Source organism: Danio aesculapii, chromosome 21 (assembly GCF_903798145.1).
Source record: "Danio aesculapii chromosome 21, fDanAes4.1, whole genome shotgun sequence".
In the NCBI taxonomy this organism is placed as follows: Eukaryota; Metazoa; Chordata; class Actinopteri; order Cypriniformes; family Danionidae; genus Danio; species Danio aesculapii.
The window spans coordinates 13,084,493-13,111,170 of NC_079455.1; the positions used below are offsets into that span (position 1 = coordinate 13,084,493).

The 26,678-nt window shown below is 36.7% G+C and overlaps 1 protein-coding gene across 1 annotated transcript in view; it reads left to right on the forward strand.

The window, feature by feature from the left end:
• plrdgb (PITP-less RdgB-like protein) overlaps positions 1-26,678 on the forward strand; it is a 170,719-nt gene that overhangs the window by 100,265 nt on the left and 43,776 nt on the right. The window contains exons 4-10 of the mRNA XM_056446846.1: positions 3,147-3,217; positions 3,301-3,521; positions 13,115-13,304; positions 15,945-16,067; positions 19,395-19,582; positions 25,564-25,706; positions 25,854-26,024. Of these exons, the coding sequence (XP_056302821.1) occupies positions 3,147-3,217; positions 3,301-3,521; positions 13,115-13,304; positions 15,945-16,067; positions 19,395-19,582; positions 25,564-25,706; positions 25,854-26,024 (1,107 nt within the window). The remainder of the gene's footprint in view (positions 1-3,146; positions 3,218-3,300; positions 3,522-13,114; positions 13,305-15,944; positions 16,068-19,394; positions 19,583-25,563; positions 25,707-25,853; positions 26,025-26,678) is intronic.

The window sequence follows — 26,678 nt, forward strand, 5'->3', positions numbered from 1 at the left end:
TTGCACTAATTATTCATACTATATATATTTTTATATATAATTTTATATAAATACTTCATATGAAATTAAATTGGAAAATTATATTTTGACAGAGCATAACAATATCCCAGATTAATTATTACAGATTGTTTTGTATATTTTCAATATTGTATATTAAACTTAAAAGATTCACTGTATTATAAAGCAGTTTGTTTTCAATACCATTGCACAGAAAAAGAGTAAAAAAAAAATTTGGAGAGGGAGTGACAGCAAATTAGACTGAAGATCTTTTTCTCTTGTAAAATGATCTGTTCTATATACTACTTCTAAACATACTCTAGGGAAGTGCGTTTTGAGTATTACAATGTGAAAATTTGATTATTTACTATTCATGGACTATAAATTTAAAATGTGAGATGAATTTAATGTGAAAACACATTACATAAGTATTACTCCAATAGTAAGCTATCACAAATAGAGTTTATGCATTTACATACAGAAAGAAATCTGTGTAACCTATGAGGCAAAATTATAGCTGTGATGATATGTTAACACATAAACCTCTTTCACACTATGAGCGACTCGCCGCAGCAAAGCGACAAGTGACCATTCATTTTAACGGAGAGTGAGCGACTTCCGGTGACCTTGGTCTATGCGAGCAACAGTGACAGTTGGCAACCAGGTGGGCGTGTTTAGCGATGCAACAAAGTTGAGTATCCTTCAACTTCATGCAAATGAAGAGCGACTTTCTTGAGCCACAGCCAATAGGAGCACCAGAAGAGCTCATGTGAACCTCTATCAGCTCGCTCAGAGGTCGGTTGTATTCTCCATGCTGTAGACATTCACAGACCTGCGTTTGCAGCAGGTTACCACCCGGAGTGACAAGCAGCTACAAAGTCGCTGCTAGTGTGAATGAGGCATTTGGTTATGCTCTTTGAACACTGACTAAAAAGACACAAGTGTCCAGCAGTTGGTGCTGCAAACCAAGCACATGCAGCACTGATAGAACAAACAGCGGTTTATCATAAGCATTTTATCGATAATTATTTACACAGTTGGCATTAAGAAGGAACATAAAACCGTTATCTGACTATAATCTAGCAGCTAAAAGGGTCTGGAAAAATATTCAAAGGCATTTATTTTCATAAACAGTGCGAATGTGAATGCGTCTGAGTGTTCTGATTGGCGTTTTAGATGTGTATCCGCTCTTTCCGGCAATCTTCCTTCTGCGTTCACACAGCGCAGCATTCCGGCAAATTACCGGTAATGTTACAACTTCTCTTTCTAGAAAATTGCAGGAACGAATTTACCGGTATTTTTAAAAAGGGCCTCTTCACACATACAGACCTTTCCGGAAAATGGCAGGTAATTTTCTAGAGAGGTCTGTATGTGTGAAAGGGTCTACTGTTTAAGACCATTTAGAGAAATCACATTTTCTGTTTGTTCAAACTACTTATTTAAAATGAGCTGAAACAACACATATATTGAGTTAATTGTTTTATGTTCAGTCCGCTTAAATTTGGAAAAAAATGAATAAGTTAACCAACTCAAATCAAGCATTTTTTTCCTATGCGTAATTTGTTTACATTAATTCATTTTCGGCTTAGTCCCTTTATAATCAGGGGTCCCCTCAGCAGAATAAACCGCCAACTTATCCAGCATATGTTTTACGCAGTGGATGCCCTTTCAGCTGCAACCCAATCACTGGGAAACACCCACACACTCTCATTCACAAAGGTACACTACGGTCAATTTAGCTTATTCAATTCATCTATACCGCATGTCTTTGCACTGTGGGGGAAACCGGAGCACCCAGAGGAAACCCACGCAAACACGGGGAGAACATGCAAACTCCAAAGAGAAATCCCAACTGACCCAGCCAGGGCTCGAACCAGCAACCTTCTTGCAATGAGGCGATTGTACTACCCACTGCGCTCTGCTATGGATGTGACAGATGTGAAATTGCCACTTGTGTGACTTTGGTAAATCAAATATAATAGTTAAAAACACTGACAGAGACATTGTTAAGTATTTTTAAGGTACTGTAAAATATTTGCTTACATAAAAAATTTAGAAACGGTTTCTCTATTTTGGTGAAAACTTTTTCCGTTCATTTTCCGTTGAAAACAATTGCTTTGGCTCCAGTGGTGGAAAGAGTTCTGAAAAATGCATACTCAAGTAAAAGTACCATTACTTACCCAGACTTATAGTGCAAGTAGAGTAAAAGGGTCTACTGTCAATATTACTTAAAGTATGAGTAAAAAGTAGTGCTTTTAAAAGTACTACGCTGTGGAAGATTAATGCATTTACATGCAATTTACATGCATTCACTGATTGTTTAATGCCATGTCAGTCATCATTCAATAGGCATTTGTCGTCTTCTCATCACTGACACACAGTCTAAACATGTAGCAATTTTGTGTCTACTATATCTTGAGGTTGTTCTTTGATGCTATTTGATTGGATGGGAAACACAGAACTGATTAATCTAATTTAGCCAACCGTAGACAAGAAAAAAAATTAAGTACACTGAGAAAAATTATTCAAAGATGATTCCTTGGATTTACAAAAAAAAATGTATGTTAAGTGGTTGTAAACATTTTATTTGGGTTGAATTTAAATAAACAAATTAAGTTGAATTTTCTTAAATTAAATATTTTGTTTAAATTCAACACAAATAAATTGTTTGCAACAGTTTTGCAGACATAATTTTTTCAGTGTAGTGACTACAGGGTGAAGGAAAATAGTGGAGTAAAAGTACCAACACAGCACTAAAAATGCAGTAAAATAAAAGTACACATTTTAAAAACTACTTCGTAAAGTACAATTCTTGAGAAAAAGTTCTCAATTACAGTAATTTGAGTATTTGCTACTTCACACTGTTTGGCTCTAATTTAAACAACTTTACTGTGCATTGCGTTACAAATAAATTTGAGATTGTAGTAATGAGCAGAACTTAGGGCAAATGAGTTCAAATCCTTTACAAGATGGAGAGAACTCTCTTGTGTGTTTCTGCTTTGGGAAAGATGGAAAAAGGATCTCTCTAAAGAATATGAGCGTGGCATCAGTCCTCACTAAGATGGATGTGTTGGCGGTGAAACAGCTGCCGCATCGCAGAGCACCAAAAAAGCCGGTTCAATCTGTTGTTGTTTCTCATTGACTACCAGAGAGCCTGTACAGACTGCGACACCCTCGATGTGCACCTCAGAGCAGCGTGGACGGTCTAGAAGATATGGAGGTCAGTCCTCGTTACCACTTTTTTAATCGCATTTAATTACTCCCTCATTTTGGACTCATTTCATCTCTTTCATTCTCCTGCAGAGGAAGTGCAGGACACAGTTGCTCATCCTGGTGATTCATGGAGGTCATATCTTGGACTCTGGAGGTGGCGATCCTGGAGGGAAGGCGGGAGATGCTGCCACTCTGGCGTCTGTGTTGGAGCGTGTGGCACGGGCACATTTCCAGGCGGCTGCAGACAGCATGCTGGTCAGACTGGTGCCCTGCCCACCTGTGTGTGCTGATGCCTTCGCCTTGGTCTCCAAGTAAGACATGGAAACAAAAATTGCTGTGTTTGGAATTGAATATTTATTGGACTGTGACAAAAGAATAATTATTCTGACACCTTCAACATTCTCATATTATCAGATTTGCTTGTTTAGAAAATAGTAATATGACAAGAAGTAAGCTCTTTGTATTTAAATTGTGTCAGGACTAATTCATCTAATATGCTTATTTCACGCGACCGGCATTTTAAAGAATGAAAGTGAGGCTGCGGTGGGAAGAAACCCGGAAGTATAAGACCAGCACTGTAAACATTGCAACAACATGCTGTGGACTACAAACCTCCAGCTGTTGCTGTGATTTCAAAATGCAGAAATAGTGTAAATATCACTTTAATATCATTCAGTTCAGTTTAATTTAAACAATTAAAAGCATATTAGGCATCAAACATCATCACAATCTCTTTAAGAAGTGTCCTCCTAGGGTTCAGTTCATGGCAGCAGGTAAACAACATTAGGACACTTCTCTTTTCTGTAAAGCGGTGAGTGGTAAAACAATGCAGTCTTCGTGTTGTCTTTAATAGTGTTGTCCGAGTGCTGAAGTTTTAAAAACATCCATCTAAGTGCCGCTGAGCATGTTCTTAAACAGCTCATTTGCCATAGTATTCACCAGTGCTCAACATAAATGACTGGGATTGGCCGTGAAGGTTATCAGTTCACCACTCTTCACAGATTGCAAACACAGATACACGGACGCTGGAGCATTTTAAAGCCGTGAAGATCATTTGATTCATCAAGCGGATCACCCGTCTTTCGCTCGTCACTCAGTAAAATGTCAGTGAAGTGCGGTGAACTGATGACCTGCACATCCAATCATAGTCATTTCTGTTGAGCATGTGAACACAATGGCAAATTAGCGGTGCTTAAGAACGCCATCAACAGTGCCTTAAATGTTGACAGGAAATTTTGTATCGTGACTAATATAGTGAAAGAATCAGTTCATTACCTTGAGTTTAATAAATGGCATCTAAAACATGTGTTTGTGAAAGAAAACATTAGCTAACTAGTGCCATTTCCATTAACTTAGCTGAAAATGAGGTCCAATATCTCTTTTTATTTTCACTATTCATTCAAAGTGGACCTTCGGGTCACTCCGAAGGTGGCGAAAGTATCAATTAATGTCACTTTCTCTTCACTGATAAGATATACAGCCAGGTACAGAACATTCTTGTGTGACTCAGGTGATACTTCCGGGTTTCTTCCCACCCCAGCTTGGATTTCACTGCTTAAAATGGCGGCTGTGTGAAATCAGTCAATGGCAGACAACTTTGATAAAAAAGCTACAGCATGTTATGAATGACAATTAATCAATGATTATTCAGACAACTGTTATTACGTCAATATTCACCATGTCAAATAGCTTTTTAAAATAATGTTCCATCAGTTAGTGTTAACGCATTTGTTGTATAATATTTCACAGTTAAATCTATTTTGCTATCCTCACTTGCATAAATATAGTGTTCTGCTCTCGCTAGTAAAAAAATGACTAAACAGAAGGCAAAATGTAATCACTTACTACTCCTGCCGAGAGGTACAGACTCCATGGACACTTTTTGTTTATCCCATGAAGATTTGTGAAGCGCAGTGATGGAACAATGGTAGGTGGTCGTATGACATAAAAAAGATGAATGGGTAACACTATACTTGACAAGGTGTCATGAAACCTTTATATGTTTAGAAGAATATGAAAGAGATATTATGCGTGCTTTTATGAATAATTGACATTATTTACTAAATTATTCAATTATTGTATTTCATTAATATCTACCCCATACCTCAGGCTTAAGCCCCCATTACAGTAATGTAAAAAAACAGTAATTATACCAAGTATTATTCAAATTAGTTATATAAATTATATAAATTAATTATATAAATGATCCATTATATTGTATTTTACTTACATCTAATCTTACTCCAATCCTAAACCAAACCCTCAGAGTAAAAATATTAAGTATTGTTACAGTATCAGAAAGGTTTTGCTATATTGAAACGAGTATAAGCAGCTGTATGAAAAAATACTAATGATGCTGTTATAAAATTCATGACACACAGTGCTCAGCATATATGAGTACATCCCTCACAAATTTAGCTTTTAAATTAATATTTTTATAGAAAACTGTACAATATTATATTTGTGAATATATATTAGATTAGTCATTACTAAAGGCAAATCTGGAGCTTATCTAGCAAAAAAACCTTACGATAACCAAAAACTAGTACACCCAAATTTATATGTTATAGAAAAATATTAAATGCAAATTTAAAAAAGAGGAAAAATCAAGAGAAGCAAAAAATGTAAAAATTTTGTTGAAATTTTGTAGGTTATAATTTATGTTTTCAATGTTTTGCTTGAATTTAATTGTATTATATTTCAATTTCTAAAGATGTTTGGTGACTAAAAGAATATTTTAATAAATATATCTGTTTAATAAATCTGTTTTGTTTAAAAGCACCAAAATACATTGCCTATATTTACTGTGAAATAGATCAAAATATTCATTTTCAAAATGGTGTGTACTTAATTATGCTGAGCACTGTATTTATAATGGTTTCATGACAATCATGTTTATAACAGATTCATAACATGCTTTGTTGTCTTGGTAATGTCAAGATAAAATAAGGTTGTGACACATTTGTTTATGTCAAGTTGCCATAATATAGCTGATTCTCAGTCAAATGAGCTGGGTTTCCATGCCCTTGTTTTAATGCTCATTTTGAAATATTGCATAAGAAATGAGTAATGGAAATCCCATTTAAAAGTAGAAATCCCTCGATTAAAAGTTCCTTAAATTATTTTTTTACGCTCACTTGAGATTTGTACTTGTGAAAAAGGGTTATATAATGGGACATGAAAATGCAGAATAAACTCTGACGTCAGCAACATTACACCCATGAGATTTCACTATGCTTGCCTTGTTTACTGTTGGTTACTGGGTGACCAATACAGTCAGCTTCTCTAACAACTCTCACATTAGGATGGAAACCCGGCTATAGCAAAAGCTTATATTTGAAAACAGACATTAGTTGAATTAAAAATTTTTCTCCAAAAACTTTTTTACTGAAACAAGTTATTAGTGCAACCATGTTTGCTACACACAAACCTATTAACCTTTATTGACTGCGTCTGATGCCACGGTTCCAGAATCACAAGCTTTTACCTTGAGCAGTCCAGTTCTCAAATGATATTCCCAGCTCTGACTGAAAGTTAAACGAACCTATTGATCTGCCCTTTGGAGTCAAGCTAAGCTGTCAGCGTGAAGCATTTTAGATCAGAGAAGCTTGAAAATGCTTTTTTTTTTCTTTTTCAAAACAACCTAGCAGCACATTGGAGCCCTGGGGGAAAATTAACATTTCTATTTCAAATGTTCAGTTGTTCTCTGAGAAGCACAAAGGTTAATTTACTTTCATTAAATGATGAAATAAAGCAAACCCATTCAATCATCTCCAGACTATGCCAAGCGCTCTTCATAGAGCACTGAAGAGAGAGGTCCAAATGTGTCACAATCCTGTCAAAAAAGCTGGAACAGGGGCACATAATGCCACATTCTCCATCAAAGCACAATGAATTTTACATGATGACATTTGAACATTTTCTTTGCAGCCTCTTGCTGGTTTTCCATTCCTGAGCTGAAGGGAACATTCAGACAGGCATTAAAATCATTTCGGTCATCAAATGTGCGGAAACTAAGCCTCAGTTCTTAAGCCATTAAGAAATGGCATGATTTGCATGCAGAAGACATTCAAATTTTTCTCTCTCTTTGTTTAATTAGGTTTTTCCCCTCTGTTTTGAAGAAGTCACCTGTTTAGCAATCAGTCTGCGTCTGATTGGAGCTTCAATCATTGTCTCATAGGAATAAGTGTTGCTGTTGATGTAGGAAAAAGCAAAACATTAAAAGCGTTTTAACGTCTTCGTGGCAGAGTGCCACACTATTAATCAAAGCACCACATTCTGTGACAGGAAACTGGCCTGATTAAAGATAGAGGAGCTTTAGTATGCTAATTAGACATTCAGCTCTCTGATACAGAGACTGCTATTTCCTAAGAGACGACCTGGTCGCTACCTCTGAACTGTCCTTTAAAACACATTTAGCTAATAATACATCTAGATCAATCTGCAGATTATATTTGCATATCAAATTCATGTGTCAGTATTCAGCACTTGAATATTGTGGTTTAGTTATTTAATGTTACTTAAATACAGTGGAGGTGAGCAGAGGAGAGGCATTTTCGAAGCTAAAAAGCATAGACTGATAAGATCATCAACATATTCATGGTTCTAAAGGTCAGATTTACTAAGCAGAGCAAATGAGGGCATACATGCAACCTCCTAAAATGGAAATGAAAATAAAAATTAGCTATTGATTGATAGATGCACAAACGCTCAGTGCAAATCATGATGCAAAGAGGCAGAGCCAATAATGATGACAGGGGTCTGTCCTTCATACATCTGACATGATCAGTGGTGCATTTTCAAGACAACTACTTAAATCGGGACTGAACTAGTGTGATGCATCGTTTGGGAAAAGAACAATGTAGTGACCAGTGTTTCCCAAAACCATGGTTGCTGTGTCGCAGATCCAGCCTTTGAACCACGTTAGTTATATTGTAAAACACCCATAATGATGCTCCAAATGGGGTGGTAACAAACTTCCTTAGAGAAGAACCCCATAATTATATTGTTTTATACGCACACACATTTAAAAAAAGAACACAATATTAGTTTTGGTAAAAACATGCAGTCGTTTTCCATTTTAGTTGAAATATATGTAAATGGAAAAATTTAGAAATATTCAAATCTCATATATAAATCATATAAATAAATCATGAGGCTATTAATTAAGAAATGAAATGTAATATTTATTATTTATTAGGAAATGAAAAAGTCCTACTTTAATAATAATATGAATAGTATTGATTATTATTTTTATTATTAATATTATTATTATCATCTTTTAATCTTGATTGATCTCTGTATAATTTGGTTCATCAAACAAGTTTGTGAATCAGATCAAATATCTGGATAAATTGATCTGAGATCACCACATGTGCTTGCGTTTATTGTGAGGGATAAATCTATTGATCTTCAAAATCATGATCAGCAATGCAGCGATTGGTTGGCAGCAAGGCAACGCCATCATGACATCATCTAATTAAAATTCAATTATCAGGCATGTGAGCAAAATGACATAAAAGTTCTAGTAGATAAATTGGTTTGTTTTTCACTGTTTTCATTAAATGGCTTTTGATGTGTCAAGAGTATTATATTAAGCATTTTTTTTTTATTTTACCCGTATAGTGGATTTGCTATTTGTAAAGTTTCTTAATCTCAAATCTCATGGCATAGAGCTTAACTGACTCTTTAAATTCATTAAATTAGTAAAAAAAAAATTAAAATAAATTGTGATTTGAAAAGTGTTTCCTGTACTGCATCAAATTAGTTTCTTAAAAACAAGCTACAAATATGTACCATTTAAACCACTGCTTTATTGCGAGGTCCCAGAACAGATCGAGGTTACAGATCTGGCATGTTACCCGAGGATGGAGAGATGCCGCGTGGGAGAGCGGGGGGTGGGGGGGTTGGATGGCTGAGGGGTGTCACGGACGATAGTGAGCGGGCGGGGGTGTCACGAATGAAAGTGAAGAGTTGGGGAGTCGTGGAAGAAAGTGAAAGAAAACAGTGGATGGGGGAGGAGGGCAGTTGAGGAGGGGGATCAGTAAAATGAGGTGCTGGATCAGATTTCATAGGTGCCGGATCCGGATCCGCCGTATTCCGGCACAAATTAAACCCTTATTTAAACCCTTAAAAAATTGCATTTTTTTTACCTTCATGTCACAGTTGTAGGGTGGGAAAGTGTGGAGAAAAGGAGCGAGGACTCAAATGCAGTAAATTATGAGTTTATTTAAATATAAAATAAACCAAAAAGCAACAAAAACTACTCAGAGGGGGAAAACATTAATAAAACAAACAAACTGTGGTGGCAGGGAAGAGCAGAGCTGGACAGAGCTGGACACGACAGGGCAGGGTGATATACAATGATGAACTGGCACAGGACAGCAAACATGAGGAGAATATAAGCAGAAATAATTAACAAACAAACAGGTGAACATAATAAACAAATAATGGGTTAACAAAGAAGGTGGGAGTAGACAATAGACAGGAGAGCACATGACACAAGAAACAACACAAGTCATGTGCTCATGTAAAACGAGACTAGAGCACGCAGTCAATGAGAGAACTCATTAACCGTGTGTTCACATGGAACACTAAAGCACGTGGCGCATGTAAACATGTACAATGAGCTAAACACAACACCAACAGAAGACTGAAAACAAGACACGAGTACACGATAAATAAAAACTCACCTTGCACTCACACATGCAACGTGCATATTTCATCCCAGCGCAAACTGAAACCAGCTAGACAGAGACGCTGAGAATGAAACACCATGCTGCAGACAGAACAAACACCAGGACAAGAGCGCACATCCCAAGCACGCCCAGGCCTCGTGTGCCTGCATCAAGCGGGAAAACACATGACCCAAGTGCGACCAAGACGGCGCTCATACAAAAGACAAACAATGACAGAAAATGAGTGCTCGACCCGAGAAAACTTGAGCTGAGCACAACATACAAGACATGACTTGACTAGTGTCTGCCACCAAAACAAGAATTAACAAGACCAGAGTGGCAGAATCTTGACATTGACTAATTAAACTGTTAACTGTTAACTTTCATATGAAATAATATAATTTTTTTTTAATAATGAATATTTTCTCCAATTATATGCATTATATTATATTCTTGTAAGACAAATATCAGCAATTTCAGACTTTCAGTATCACCAGTATGCCTGAAATTGATTTAGCCTTTGTTATATGAGATAAATCTGCTCCGAAGCAGGTTTGAGCTAACAGGTCTGTTGCCATTATTTTATAAACATTATTTTTAACTGGAGAAATCATCACCGGCACATAGACACATTGTCTACATAGTGAACAAGCTGATTCTTTAACCTGTTAAAGCAGTTTAATAAATGATTCACTTGTGAACTGGTGGGGTCTCATTTCATCAGTTTTCAAGTAACAACTCACTGATTCAAATGATCCGGTCAAAGTGAGTCTGCAGTTAATGACTCACTGATTCAAATTGTCATGACGGTGCGTTCCAAATGGCATAAATAGCCCTCCAAAAGCCACTTCAGAGTGAACAAAATTATGGCCGCCATATTAAAGTGTCGTTCCAAAATGAAGTGCTTAAAACTGGCCACTTCGAAGGGCCCTTTGAAATAAAGAATTTAAAAACATTCTGTGACACTCCAGGCCATAATCCTTTGAGCAGGGAAGTTGTTTGGTGTCATACACTGCACTTAATTCGGAAGGGCTCATGCCTATGTTCTAATCCCTTCTGAGAGTGAGGGACCCTCCGAAGGGATAAGGACATCCAGATGAGCTTTTCCAAATGGAACCCAGAGTCTTCAGTTAATGAGTCTCTAGGTGCGCTCGACTTCATGCAGCGCTGCGTAGATCGATCAAAATCTTAAAGCGGTGCATGCTGGTTAGAAATTTTTGTCCGGATTGATGCTGCGCAGACGCCACGCGACTGTCACATGTACAGCGATAGTGCTCTGAGATCAGACGATTGATTCAGCCGGTGCAGCATTTGAAGAGCGACTGCACGAGCTGCGATGACGACAAAGATATTACACGATTTATTATTGGACAACTTTCATCTCACAAATTTCAAAACAAACAATTACCTTTTCATACCCTCTCTATCTTGTACACATCATGCTTTTTAAAAGACCACACTTATTTTACTGCAGTCTTTTGTTAAATAATTTGTTCATAATGAGTAGATTGTTTGCATAGTGCATACTGTAGGTTTATTCTGACTTTTTTTTATACAGACTAATGTATTCAACTCCATAAACCATTTAAATGATTTGTTTTGGTAAATAACCTAAATATTAACTCAAATAAGTCTTACAGACTTGTAATAAAATAATTGTCATCATTGATCCTGACACCCATATAAAGGTTTCTTTACTAATTAAGTTAAAACAAATTTAATTAAATATAAAAATATTTTATTTCCTGTCAAGCCGTTTATGCAAAAATGTTAAAAGTGACATTGATGTACCTTGCTCCTTTTGTTCAATCTTTTTGGATTAAAGTGCTTTTTTAAAAATACTTTCATTATCTAAAATTATCTTAATCATTGTTTAAGACTTAATCAAAACCCCTTGTTTTGTGTTTTACACTACACTCTCAGAAATAGATGTATGCGAGCTGTCACTGGGGATGTACCTTTTGAAAAGGTACAAATTTGTACCTAAAAGGTCAATATTATTAACTCAAGGGTACTCTTAAAAGTTTTAGTTTCTAATATATACTTTTGAGGTACCAATCTGTACTTTTCAAGAACAAATGTGTACTTTTTGAAAAAGGTACCACCCCAGTGACAGCTTGCGTACTGTACCTTTATTTCTGAGAGTGTAATATATATTGGAAAGTTTTATATCTATAAATGTAAATAAATGTAAACCCCTTTTTAGCATATTCAAACAAGAAGTATTAAAGTGTGATGTTTAAACTCCAAGAATTTGTGCTCATTGCGTTGTATTTAATAGACCTATTTATTTTTTTGTTTGTATTACTCTCTAGTTTCCCCTAATTTCTCTCATGTGTTTGTTATATATTTAATTCATAATTCCCTTGTTGTTTAAATTTAACTATAGTTTGTAGACTGTATTCTGTTTTATTTGTACTGTAAATCTTTTGTTGTCATAAATAAACAAAAATTAAATAAATAAATGATGATGAAGCCATGTGATCAGTCATCGCGCCAACTTTGAGCCCCAAAGTATCCGGCTTGACGGTTCCATTTTCAACTCTGCCCCCGCCTGCGCTCGGCTAATCTCATTGGTCACTGGCTGTAGCCATGGTTCAAGTCGAACGCACCTACTGATTCAAATCATTAAGTCATTGTGAGTCTCCAGTTAATGATTCTCTGACTCAAATCGTCGAGTTGTAGCGAGTCTCCAGATAACAATTCGTTGAATTAAATGATCTACTCTATCTTATCCATCCAACAGGTGTCATTGCATTTGTTATACTTTTGAGCTGAGCTTTTATTTTTGGTTAATGAAACTCTCAGCGTGAACAGTAACGGTGTGAAGCTGCTCATTTTGTTTTTTAAATGAAAGCATACGATCTAAACAATCAGATTTGGTTTTCTCTAGCTCTTCTTATGCTTGGGTGGAAATTGCACAAGGCAATCTGCAATCTGAGAAAGCTTCTAGACAAATAGATTAATCAGAAGCGCCACAGCAATACTTACATAACACCATCCCCTATTGCATCATCACATGGGGCAGGTGAACAAAATTAACATGACAGGAAACTGGAATTCAAAACAGCGTGATCACAGAAAACACAAAAAACACGATCAAAAGGGCTGCTGGAGGATGCCTGTAGTGACAGAATACAGACAACGTCAATGTAGAAAGTAGAGAAAAGTACTCAGTGTTACAGGTTGGCTTTTTAACATGAAATTTCCCTTTTGTCTTCCTGTAGTCTTAACCCCTACAGCTACGATGAAAACTGTGTGTCCACCAGTGTGGATCATCTGCCACTAGCCGCTCTTCCCATCCTTGCCATTGCTGCCCCTCATTACCAGAATGCTGTCGCTGCGGTCATTGCTCAGGCCAACCAGGTTTACAGAAACTTCCTTCAGTCCCCAGAGGGAGTGGGCTTCACAGGACAGGTAAACTATGGAGATTGCAGGGTCTGATAAAGATTTTTCTGGTTAATTTGTACAAAAGATTTCTTAAAGTGCTTCTGTTATGCTTTTATTGAATACCTTTTATGCAGTATAGAATACATACATTACAAATACATTCAATTCAATTACATTTTACATGAATACATTACATTACTATTGTTCAAGAATGTAAAAGGTCTGCAAAGAGATAAGTCACCACAAGTCCATTGTCTCTTCTCGATCAGATCTATGTACACTGTAAAAAAATGCTGGGCTTCACACAATTCCTTCTTGTTGTCCCAACACAAATCAATTAAATTAACTGAATCGTTTTTGTTTTTACATATTTAAGTGGATTTTGTTTATGTGGAGTGTTTCAACTCCCTTTAAATAAGTCACTTGAACAAACAACAAGAGTGTTGATTCATAATAAATTTACCTGATGATTGAGATGCAAGATGTAAGATGAGCATTGTAAAAGGGGCAGCGACAAAAGAGACACTAAACATCACTAAACAATTTAGGTACTAATATGTACACTCTATTTGTACACTTAATGTAACCAATATAGACCAATTCAGTAAAATAGTAACAACAAAAAGGTACTGCCTGAGTGATGGGTCTTATACTTTTTTTCTCAGAGTGTTTGCAAAGGATTGTTTATGATCTACTGTTGATGAATTATGGAAATGATTGACTTATGGTAATTATATTGTAATATATTGTGGATTTGGTTATGCATTTTTGACAGAAGCTCTTCTGGGCTGCACCATTAAGAAGAAAAACATTAGAAAAGTACATTTTACTTTAACATATTTAGTATATAGATTTTACAAGTATTGTTTATGTATTAGCAAATACGGTATTCATTTCAATTTTATGCCTGGAAAAAGGTGTTGAAACGCCTTAAATTTGATTTAAAAATTAAAGTAGGCCTAAAAGAAATAACAAGGGTTATACACAATTTTTCCAGTTGTGTCCAAGGTTTGATTTTTAATCTGACCATTTTGCTTAATAGGATTTTTATGATTATAAACTGAAGAAATTAAGAAAGAACTGGACATTCTGTAATGAATATTTTACATTTCACTTTACACTCAGAAAAAAGCATTTTATTTGTACTTGTAGAGCACAATGTCACTGGGGCTGCAAATATTTGCAATTATCTTACATGCTCTCTCTCTCTCTCTCTCTCTCTCTCTCTCTCTCTCTCTCTCTCACACACACACACACACACACACACACACATGCAGTACATGCTCACAATATGATTGCACGCTTGTTCAGGTACCTAATATTCTCATATAATTTCCATCAAAACCTGCCTGTTTTTCAGCAAGAACAATAGCAGAGTTGCTTGTCAAATTTGGATACCAAATGACAAATTACGCTTCTTTACTTCTTTGTTAAGAAGAAGAGAAGAGTTTTTTGCCACTTTAAACTTTTCTCTATCATATCTGAACACTGGGTGCAGCGTGGTGATGGATTACCATGGAGATGTCAACGTCATGTAGAGACTATCTTGTCTCTTTAAATTTTAAATGATTCTGCATTAATATATGCTGCTCCAAAAGAACATCAACATTTGAGCACGCCTGTCCAGTGCAAAAGTGTGGGGATGAATGTACATTTTATACCATGTGGGAGGGACATGCCCACCCCCCCCTTCGTATTCTATGCACTTGCTTATAACCAGGGTGCGAATTACAGAGGGGTTTGGGGTCAAAACAAGATGCATGAAGCGGTCAGCCCTTTAATTGTGAGAAGTAGCTTTCCTGATCTGTATCTTAAATATTAATAATTTTAAATTTGATAATATGAATAGACATTTGACCACCCCTTCAACAGTTCATAGAATACCTACTTACACCCTAAAATAAAGTAAAATTAGATGCATAGTTTGTATAGTTTATCCTAAAGTAACCTTTAAAATAACTAATCAGACGTCAGAATACACAAAATAGCCCTCAAAACACTGAAAAGATAAATCTTTTTATTAATAAATTAGATATAATTTAAATAAATATATAAATTTAATGCACTGAAGCATGTATTACACAAACTAACATTACCGAAAATGTTGACCTCCCTGATTGTCAGTGCACAATTCGCACACTGCTTATAACCTTTTTTCCACAGGTCATATCAATTACTTTGTTTTTACATTAAGAGTATGTGTACCATCACATGGTGTTTACTCAAGGTGAATATATCTATAATTTTTCATACTGTACCTTGTTACAATACCTAGGTTTACTTGTAATTAAACTTGTATTTTATATTTTAATTGGTTTACTTTCACCAAACACTATATTTTAAGAGTATAGAATTTTAATTGTAGCTGTTTGAAGGGTATCATCCATAACAAGAAAGTACTGAAATTATCATTTTCTACATCACCAAAGTTTCCAAAGACCCACTGAAGTGAAACATTAAGCTAAACTAAAACTGTGCTTGAAAATTAAGTTTCATCATGCAGTTAAGGTATTTAGCATTACAATAAACTAAGAGAAATCAGACATATTGTTTACAACACATTTGAGTTGAAATGTCAGAATCAGGAACTCTGAATATACTATATACAGTAACTCAATATTGAAACGGGTGTGTAAGGTTTCTGTCTGTGTTGTCTGCTTGTTTCAGGTGTGCCTGGTGGCAGACTGTGTTGGCGGTGTCCTTTGTTTTGACGCCTTGTGTTTCAGTGGTGACAAGCAGCACAGAAGCCCTGAGGGTGGCAGCACGAACAACAGTACAGAGAGTCTGAAGGTGCCACTGAACACAAACACAAAACCACTCCGAACTCCTGCTTTTTTTTTTTTAAACTGACTGTCATTCTTTCTTATCACACACAAATCCATGTCTGCTCAAGTGAATCCTTCACATTTCTGTTCTACAAAGCATCTGGTATTTAAATGTCAGATGACTTTTTCTGTTCTTGCTCATCTCCTTCTCAATTATCTTTAAAGTCAGCTTGAACCAGAAGATGCTGCAGACCTTTATTTCAGCATGATGATATACTTCTGACTGAACTGAACATTGAGTAGGGGCCGGGGTTTTATTGGTGCATTTCTCCTCTCATCTTTCACTCACAGCAATCAAAACATCACTCAAACAAACACATCACTCACACCAACAAAAGGTTGGAGGGGCGTGGCTAAGCATATTTCAGCCATCAAACTGACATCATTCAAGAAGGAATGCCACACACAGCTAATGTTAGATTTCGATTTAGGATTAAAGACAAAACTGTTTTATTTTTTTAAAACAATATTAACTTGCATGGGTTAATTGTTTACCTCAGAGGAACATTCTACTTTTTTGGCTCATTTTATAACTCTCCTAAAGTTAAACAGTTGAGTTTTACCACTTTTGAATTCATTCAGCTGAGCTCTGGGTCTTTAGCTTAGCTTAGCATAAATCATTGAATCAGATTAGACCATTAGCAACAAAAAAAAGTTTCTATAATTTTCCTATTTAAAGCTTGACTCTTCTGTAGTTGCATTGTTAACTATCATACAGAAATTGAAAAGTTGCTGTTTTCTAGGACGATATGGCTAGGAACTATACTCTCATTCTAGCGTAGCAATCAAGGAATGCTGTACCATGGCTGCAGTGGCGTACAGTAGAAATCATACCTGACAAGACTCCGATTTTTCTCAGGAGTCTGCTATATTTCACACCCATCTCCCACCACCCATTCCTTTTTGTTATTTCTCCCGGGAAACGCCCGTAATTTGTATGGCCCAATCTATTTACGAACCATAACTTTTTGTCCATGTTTGCCAAGTTGCCAGATCTTGTATGAAGCTCATCCCCTAACACAATTGATGAAATGTTCAAATCTTGAAGCATTTTTAATCTTCAATATGGCAACAGGCTACCCTACAACCCAGTTGTGTTGTTAATTTCTGCAGCACGTGAAAGTAGTCCCAAGCTAATCCGATTAAATCATTTATGCTAAACTAAGCTAAAATTTCTCCCATCAGACTCAGAGGTCAGCTGTATGGATTCAAAAATGCTAAAACTCAACTGTTTAACTCTAGGGGATTTGTAAAATGAATTCACCCCAAAATTCCTAATTCCCCCCAAATTCATATTGTTTTTCTAAGACTAACAAAGTGTGCTAGCAACATTCATTCATTCATTCATTTTAATTTAGGCTTAGTCCCTTTATTAATCTGGGGTCGCCACAGCAGAAGGAACCACCAACTTACCCAGCATATGTTTTTTTTACGCAGCGAATGGCCTTCCAGAGGCAACCCATCACTGGGAAACATCCATACACTCTCATTCACACTCATACACTGTGGCAATTAAGCCTACCTAATTCACCTGTACCGCATGTTTTTGGACTTGTGGGGGAAACCCACGAGAACAAGGCGAGAACATACAAACTCCACACAAATGCCAACTAAACCAACCGGGGCTCGAACCAGCGACCTTCTTACTGTGAGGTGATTGTGCTACCCCCTGCACCACCGTGCTGCCCAGTGCTAGCAACATGAACCTTGTAACTTTTGATTTTAAAGATTTAGTTCCCTCAAAAATTAAAATGTGTCATCATTCATGTTATTCCATCTGTTCAGACTTGTTTTTCAGATTTTCAGTGTATGTCTGCTAAAATTATTGCCAGATAGTGGGTTCCAGTGACCCAGCTTGTCTGTGTCTTCTCTGTACTGACAGTTTAATAAAAGCTCAGTCACCTGCACTGCCAGCATGTGATAAAAAGACCACATGGCACATCAATTCACGAGCAGATGCCTCAACAACTGTGGACCAGAGGCAAACAACCCAGTACAGGACTCAATCAATCACTGGTGCATGCTAAATGGGAGCAATTCACTCAAAAAGTTCATTTACTCATGCGTTGGCCATTCACACAGTACTTATTTCCCCAGTAAAACATTAAAAAAGATTGTTATTATCTGAAACTATGATTCTTGATTGTTAATGATATATAATATGAATGGTTATTGTCAATTTATAAGTGAAAAGAAAACATATACAGGCAAACGAATTTAATACTTTTGGAACATTCACAACAGTCTGGAGCACAGGCTTTTCTTGGGTGAATGACAGTTTAGAGGGAAAGGAAAAAAAAATCGTAATCAAGAAGTCAACTAGTGATGAACACTAGAATGTTCACTTTTTGAAGCTTCAAAACCTTTGCAAATAATTAGCAAGTGTCAAACAGCCAAAGCTGGTTCAGTAACACCCCATTCACACGGGGCTTCAGCATCAATGCTTGAAGGAGGTCATCTCTGAAGTTGGGGCTGACGTGATCGTCATAGCAGCATCAGCCAATGAAATTAGTCCACAATCGGCTACTGTCTGAGCTGGGGTATTTGCATGAAGCGATCTGATTGGCTGACGCTTCGATTGGCCCTTGAAAAGTTTTGAAATTCCCAACTTCTGCAGGGAGCAACGCTGCTGAAGCGGCACTAATGGATCCACAATTCAGTTCGGCAAAGCTTGACGTCACCTATTCAAGGAAAAAGGGGAAACGCTGACGCCCTGTGTGAATGGGGCATAAACAAAGCTTAGTTAAAGCTTTGTTAAATACCATATTTTATTTTTGCCACTAGAGGGCACTTGCTCACAACAAACAAAGGCATTTTTGGGTCTTCGAGACTGCAGAAATCTTGAAACTAATATCATGGAAGTATAAAGCAGAATAGTGAACAGTAAATACTTTTTAAAAACAATTCATTTAAATGATCCAGAGTCCTAAACTGAAACTCAAAACACTGTTACAAATACACAAAACAAATTAGCCGTTGAACAAGACACAGGTGAACACAGTCACAAATGATGCATTCAAATCCTATACTGGGAAGTTCTTATAAGTACTGTATGATATCATTTCCAATGAGCCTGGGTTGTAGCTCTGCCTTGGGAAGGTTTGTAAGTTATCATTAATAAAAATGTATATGATGTGCACTGTATTTCATTTATAAATTAAGCAAGTCATAATTTAGTAATAAGAAAGCAGTTTGAATTGTGTAAACTTCAAACATTCAAACAAAGTATCAAGGATGCAAGATGACAAAGTTGTTAAAGAGGATAAACATAGATTTCTGTTTTCGGTTGCAGGAGAAGCCAGGTGTGGTGAACTCTCTGAGCCCCACACTCCGAGGCAGCAAACGCCTGAGCAAGAGCAACATTGATGTGTCGACCCCGTGTGATGTACTGTCTGGAATCCGGCATCCGCTCATCCGTAAGCAGAGCGACTCGTGTGATGCAGATGTGGCCAGCGGTCAGCGAGAGGTTTTCATCAGCAGGTTCATTGCTTTACTGACTTGTGTTGTTATTTTGTAGAAGAGTTATCACTCGTTCCTTTAAGACAGTAGTTAGCAAAGTGAAGGGCAATGAAGAGGGGTTGCTTGTTGATTTCCAAAAGTGAATTTAATTTTATGAAACTATTAGAATAACTATATGTTATCCATAGCCTATGGAAGAACAAAATAGTAGTTTAATTGTAACATTGTTAACATGTCAATAATAAACATTAAAAAACAACATGCAAATAAAAGCCACCAGTCTTAGACTTTTTTGCGAGCCCTATGGTGATTATGTCAGATTAAAGACACAGCAATAGCACCAGATGCAGCACATCGATTTTATGGCATCAGGTTAAACTTTCTTACACCTTTACACCACTCACATTAAAAAAAATACAGATCCAAGTGGTGTTCTCCAAAATTAAACGATGAAAAGACTTGGGCCTATTGGTATGTGTGCGATGTTGTGCAAGGCTTATGTATTTATAACTACCTCAGAGAATATTGGGGGTCGCAAGTCACTGGCATTGTTATTTTGGGGGTCACAGGCTGAAAAGTTTGAAAACCTCTGCCTTAGGAAGAGAAGCAGACTATGCCCAGCTTGTGTCTGCAATTAAACATGGATGATCTATAAATCATTTCAATAAATAAGCTGGAGAACATGGGTTCACAGCAGGTGAATTACTAACTTCTAACAGGAAATTAGCAAATTTTATGCAATTATATGTAATGTAATTATAATTATATATGCAAATATATATTTTTTATAATTTCATGTTTATTGGCAATTAGCTTATGGTTTACCTGTGTTTCAGAATCAGTTTACTTCTTGCTATATATGTAATATTCTTTAAAAAGTGACTTATGTAAAATTCACTTATATCTTTAGACATCTTTTAGAAATTAGTTCATTCATTCGTTTACTTTTCGGCTTAGTCCCTTTATTAATCTGGGGTCGCCACAGCGGAATGAACCGCCAACTTATCCAGCAAGTTTTTACGCAGCGGATGCCCTTCCAGCTGCAACCCATCTCTGGGAAACATCCACACACACTCATTCACTACGGACAATTTAGCCTACCCAATTCACCTGTACCGCATGTCTTTGGACTGTGGCGGAAACCGGAGCACCTGGAAGAAACCCACGTGAACGCAGGGAGAACATGCAAACTCCACACAGAACACCAACTGACCCAGCCAAGGCTCGAACCAACAACCTTCTTGCTGTGAGGCAACAGCTCTACCTACTGCGCTACTGCGTCGCCCCTAGACACTAAGTTCATGAGGATAATGAAAAAGGAATGAACCATCCACCCACTCCCCTTTTTTTATAATGAACTAGAAACCGTGTCTGAAAATATGCCACTAGTCCTTTTAACCAAGGTTGATTTGAATCATTCTGCAGAACGTTATGTAATTTATTGCAGTGGGAAATCAGCACAGTCATGATGAAAAAGTAACATCACATTATTAAGGTAGTATAAATATTTCAAATGCCTGGTGTCAAATGTATCATGCACATTTTTATAGAAACACATCCTTAAAGTAAACAGCCATATTCATTTATTTAAAAGTGGAAAAAAAAAAAAAAAAAAGAACCATAAATAAACACAAGTAAACAGTCAGTGACATTTGATATTTGCTTCAGATCATAAAATGTTCTACAGCATGATGTAAATAAGTAGGAATCAAAGCATGCTTGGCAAATGTTATTCACTCAGTTTACAGATAACTTGTGCTGAAATAGAAATCATTAAAGGTGCTATAGAATGCACTGAAACAAAATGTTAAATTATATCTACATAGCAAGTATGTGGCTGAGCTAAGTGCAAAAATACCCCAGAAACTGTTTTATAAGCCCATTTACAACATTTCATTTACCCCTATGGTGGAAAGTTCTGTTTTACCTTATTTGGAAGGGTTATGAATATTAATGAGGTCTACTCATGTCAGTGCCTGAAGCTCTCTCTCTCTCTCTCTCTCTCTCTCTCTTTCTCTCTATTTTAATGATCTAGGCGCAAAGTCTAAAGCTCATGGCACAAAAGCATGAAGGGCATGTGTGAATTCACTTTTACTATTTTAAGGATGGAAAAATATGCTCTGTGTCCCGGTGCATGGTCTAACAGGGTTGTGCTTATTCTCTTAATGAGTTATGGATGTGTTTTGACCATAACATGCATTAAACCAATCAGAGTCTCATCTCACTTTCTCCCATTCCCTTTAAGAGTCAGTTGTGTCACGCCATGGCACATTTGCTATTTACATGGCGGACTTTGTAAGTGGAAAAACTGAACACTTCACTAGCGTGAAAACGGTTAAACAAACGTTCTGCAGCGTAAGGATAAAGAACGAGCCTCCTCCATTGGGTCGCTTTACTTTTTCTTTCTCTTCACTTTTACCCTTTACTTTACTCCTTTACTTTCGCGGAGTATGGAAACGATGTACACTCCACTGAATAATTCTATTAGCCATCATAATTAATTTCGTTTAAGTGCAAAGATCTGTTTCAAAACTATTTCTAAATTCTGTTCTAATTTCCAGCAAACAAATAAATGAACAATAATAACAAAGTGTGGTCAAAAAACTGAGTTATATCCAAACACACGACCTATCCTATGCCCATATGGTCCAAAACCCAACAGGTAGAAAAAAAATAAATAAATAAAAATTAAAACAAACATAAATATGCATATGATAATATAATAATATTAATAATAATAATAATAATAATAATAATAATAATAATAATAATAACAACAACAACTAGTGTTGTCAAAATTAGCGTGCTAACGCATGTGATTTGAAATATTTAACGCGTAAAAAAATTAACGCAATTAACGTAGTTGCAGTTTTTTTTATTTCCTGTTGTGGCCGACGTGTGTTCAATGTGCAAAGAAATATGGATAAAACTAAGGAAGCACTTTTAGAAGGAAAGTTTCAGTAAAACAAATAACATCGCATCACCAGGCTATCCAGCGTTTCCTCCAGAGCTTCAATTTTTTGCAGTCCACTTAGAATCCAACACGGAAATCATTTTGTTTGTTAATGTCATTGATTGTTTTGAAATTCAATGGGCATTTACATGCCTGTGTTTTATTTCTGTAATAAATATGGCTGTCAAGCCAACAGTTTGAGGATCTTGATGGTTTATTGCGGGTCTATTGTTTACAAAAAGAAATCTGTGTCACAAGTTGAACAAAAATAAACAATCATATTTTGAATTTAAATAGTTTCTTTGTCTTGAGTTTACATTATTTTTACATTTGAATAGCCAAGTTTCAGTGTTTTTATTGCGATTAATTGCAAAAAATGTGTGACTTAATTAGTTTATTTTTTAAAATCAATTAACAGAACTATAATAACATTATACAAATGCAAATTGTCATAAATAAACTGAAAAAGCCCCCCGAAATATAGAAGACATGGAGGTAGGGGTTGTTATATTTATGTAGAAATTAATAATTATTGTAACATTTTAATCCATAATTTTTTTCATAGAGAAAGATATATGTGTATTGCTGTACATCCTGTGTGTATTAAGCAATGTGTAAGCTTGGACCCATACAGGTGCCTAACTAACACACTCTCCGTTGAACTTTCAGTTGGTCAATTGTGCGGTCTATTTTAGTCCCTCAAAATACAGGGTATATGCAGGAATTATAAAGATAGTTTCAATACCTTTTTAAGACTTTTTAAAGACATTCTCAGAATATTTTAAAACCTCATCGCCACTTCAAATCCTAATCAGTATCAAATCTTTAACTCAATTAACAGTTAGTAATAAACAGTTGTAGTTAAATAAATCAATGGAGCACAACCATGCAACAGAACTTGTGGTTGTTTTCAGCGACAGGCCTCAGCCACTGTTTAAACTCGTCTTTTTCCAACCAGGAGCAGGCAAACTTACATTTTCCCATTTTGCCGTCTGTTTCGCTCTATGGTTTTACTACGTGTGGAGAGCATAGCAAATTACATGACATCATCCGGATGGAGGAGCCCAAACTAATCGCGTGGATTGAGTGATTTTGATAATCTACAATATTGTTAATATTAGGAGAAAATCAAATAAAGTTCCGCATTTTGCATTATGAACAGCTCAGATGCTCTGTGGTCATGCATGGCTGCCTAATTCATAAACCTGCTTACTCCTCCCTACAGTCTAACCAGTTTTCAAAATAATGGCCCGTTTCCACTGAGTGATACGGTACGGTTTGGTTCGGTTTGGTATGCTTTTATGGCCGTTTCCACTGCCAAAAAGTGTACCAAACCGAACTGTACCGTACCACTTTTTCAGCACCCTTTCAAAGGGGTCCAAACACAAGAAACGGTACCAAAAGGCGGAGCCATACGCGCAGCTGAACGCTGTTGGTTTACAGAGATAGGTCATTCGCTTACGCAACAAGCCAGAATGAAAACAAAAAACCCGCCATGTTTGAAATACACAGCGAGAGATTGTAGCGGAATTATAAATACATATAATAACGAGCCATGGTCGATCTGGGCTCAAACAAACCTTGTCGTCATCTTGGTGAACAGCCACAAAGCCAAGAAGAAGAGCAGATTTACCCTGTGCCCCGTAGTTTTTTACGAGCCAGTCAGAGGCGCGAGCGGTTTCACTTTCTTGCTAGCGCTCGTGCGAGTCTAACATTATATCTGAAATAACAAACTTCTTGAGCTGATGATAATAACATGTGCTTGATTATCGACGTGCTTTTGAAACCCGATCATGTCAGACACTGACAAACGCGAGAGTGAAGCATGAAGAAACAAAGGAGAAGCCTGGAAAAAAGGAGCACATTATTTTTCAGCAAACATGAACAAAATGCCATGTTTAACTATTATCTTCTCCTTTTGGACTAATATGTACTAGGAATGACGGAATTACTCTCTAACAGAGGCTGCATGTGCTGCTGAAGATCACAGATGAGAGGTTTTCACTGAGTGTTGGCTATATATTGTGTTGTTTTTAACCTAAATATGAACGAAATGTCTGCTATATGTAGTTTTTCTGTAGTTGGTAACATATCAGAGACTGTAAGGGTCTGAATGTGTTTTTATATGTTCATTTATTTAGTTATTTAATATAATTACAGACGTTACAGTAGGCTGTTTCGCACACTGTCGTCATTGATCTGCAGTTATAATCAACTCATGTTCATTGAAAAGTTAGTAATAAACATTTCTACACAAGTATTTATGTGTGTAAAGCATCTGTTTTGTGAGAAGTGCTTTTCATATGATATGTGAACGACCCCTACAGCTTTATTGTAGACATTTCCTCGAGCGAGAATGACGTCGACTGAAACTTTCTGTCATACACCACGCCCACCAAAAGGGTACCCTTGTTAGTGGAAACGCAAGCCTGATAAAGGTGACCCGTACCAAACCGAACCGTACCATACCAGTCAGTGGAAACGAGCCATAAGAGTCCCACATACAGAGTAAACACAATACAAGCTTAGATAAACTTAAAAATAAGGGGGGAAACTTCATTGTTGTACACAATCAAATGCATAATAGTGATTTTGTGTGGATAGTAACAGTTGGTGTTTTGTTTGGATTGGCCTATTTTACCCTAGTAAAACAATGGTGTTTGAGGCACAGAGTATGCCACCATTACCTTCCACTAAACACTTATTATTCAGTTATGCCTAGGTATATCCAGATTTTCATTGTATGCCACCTTTAACCAAAATTCATTAGTGTAAAAGTTGGGGCAATTAAATTCATTCAGCTGACTTTAAGGTATACAAAGAAATTCAGTATTTTACAGAAATAGCCCTGAATTAGATGATTTAAATAGAGCGTATCGAGGATGAAGATCCTGCTTGGTTCTTAAGTCTTAACAGATTTGTCATGGGGGCACAAAGGACCTCTTAGATGACATCAGCGTGATATAAAAAGCATTAATTGTGATGAATTATTAATTAAGAGTTAATAATTAATGAAGATAACTGGCTTTCCATGCATGCTGTCTCACAGTCTGTCTCAGGACGATCAGTGTGGCTCCAGGCAGGCTCTCAGTCCAGGCTGCTTTGAGTTTGAAGTGTCAGACTGCTTTCTGCTGGGATGCCCACTGGGACTGGTGCTGGCGATGAGGAGAACGGTGGTCCCTGGCGTCGATGGTACAAATCGGCTTCTTTCTCACACACATACACAGATTAATTGTTAATTTAAAAGTATTATTCAAGTTGACCATGTGATTTATAGTGTTTTTATTAGAGTAATTTCCTGATAGATGATTACTCTGTTCTGTCCTCCCTCTCTATTAGTGGCTCAGCTCCGGCCGGCTTGTTCGCAGATTTTTAATCTGTTTTATCCATCGGACCCCTCTGCCTCACGCCTGGAGCCATTATTGCACCCAGTTCTCACCCAGTTGCCTCCTTTTCCTGTTCCTCGGTACCAGCGCTGCCCTCTGGGGGATGGACGTTCCACTCTCATTGGTAAGAGCTCGCATCCTACCGTAATACGTCTGTAAAATGTTTTCAAAAATGGTGTTGGAGAGTTACTAGTTACTATTTGAATGTTTTGTTTTTTCAAGCCAACCAAGCCTGCTAATCAAAAATACAGTACTAATGGAAAAATTGTGAAATATTATTGCACTATAAAATAACTGGTCAAAAGTAATTTATAATTTAATTAAATAATTTATTCCAGTGATTTTAATGATGGATTTTCAGCTTCATTACTCTAGTCTTCATAGTCACTCGATCCTTCAGAAATCAATATAATATTTATTATTATTATTATTAATTTTCTTTTTGGCTCAGTCCCTTTATTAATCTGGAGTTGCCACAGCCGAATGAACCACCAACTTATCCAGCATATGTTTTTACACAGCGGATGCCCCTTCAGCCACAACCCATCACTGGGAAACCTCCATACACTCTCATTCACACACATACACTATGGTAAATTTTAGCATACGTAATTCACCTGTACTACGTCTTTGGACTTGTGGCGGAAACCGGAGCACCCAGAGGAAACCCACGCGAACACAGGGAGAACATGCAAACTCCACTCAGAAATGCCAACTGACCCAGCCAGGGCTCGAACCAGCGACCTTCTTGCTGTGAGGCGATTGAGCTACCCACTGC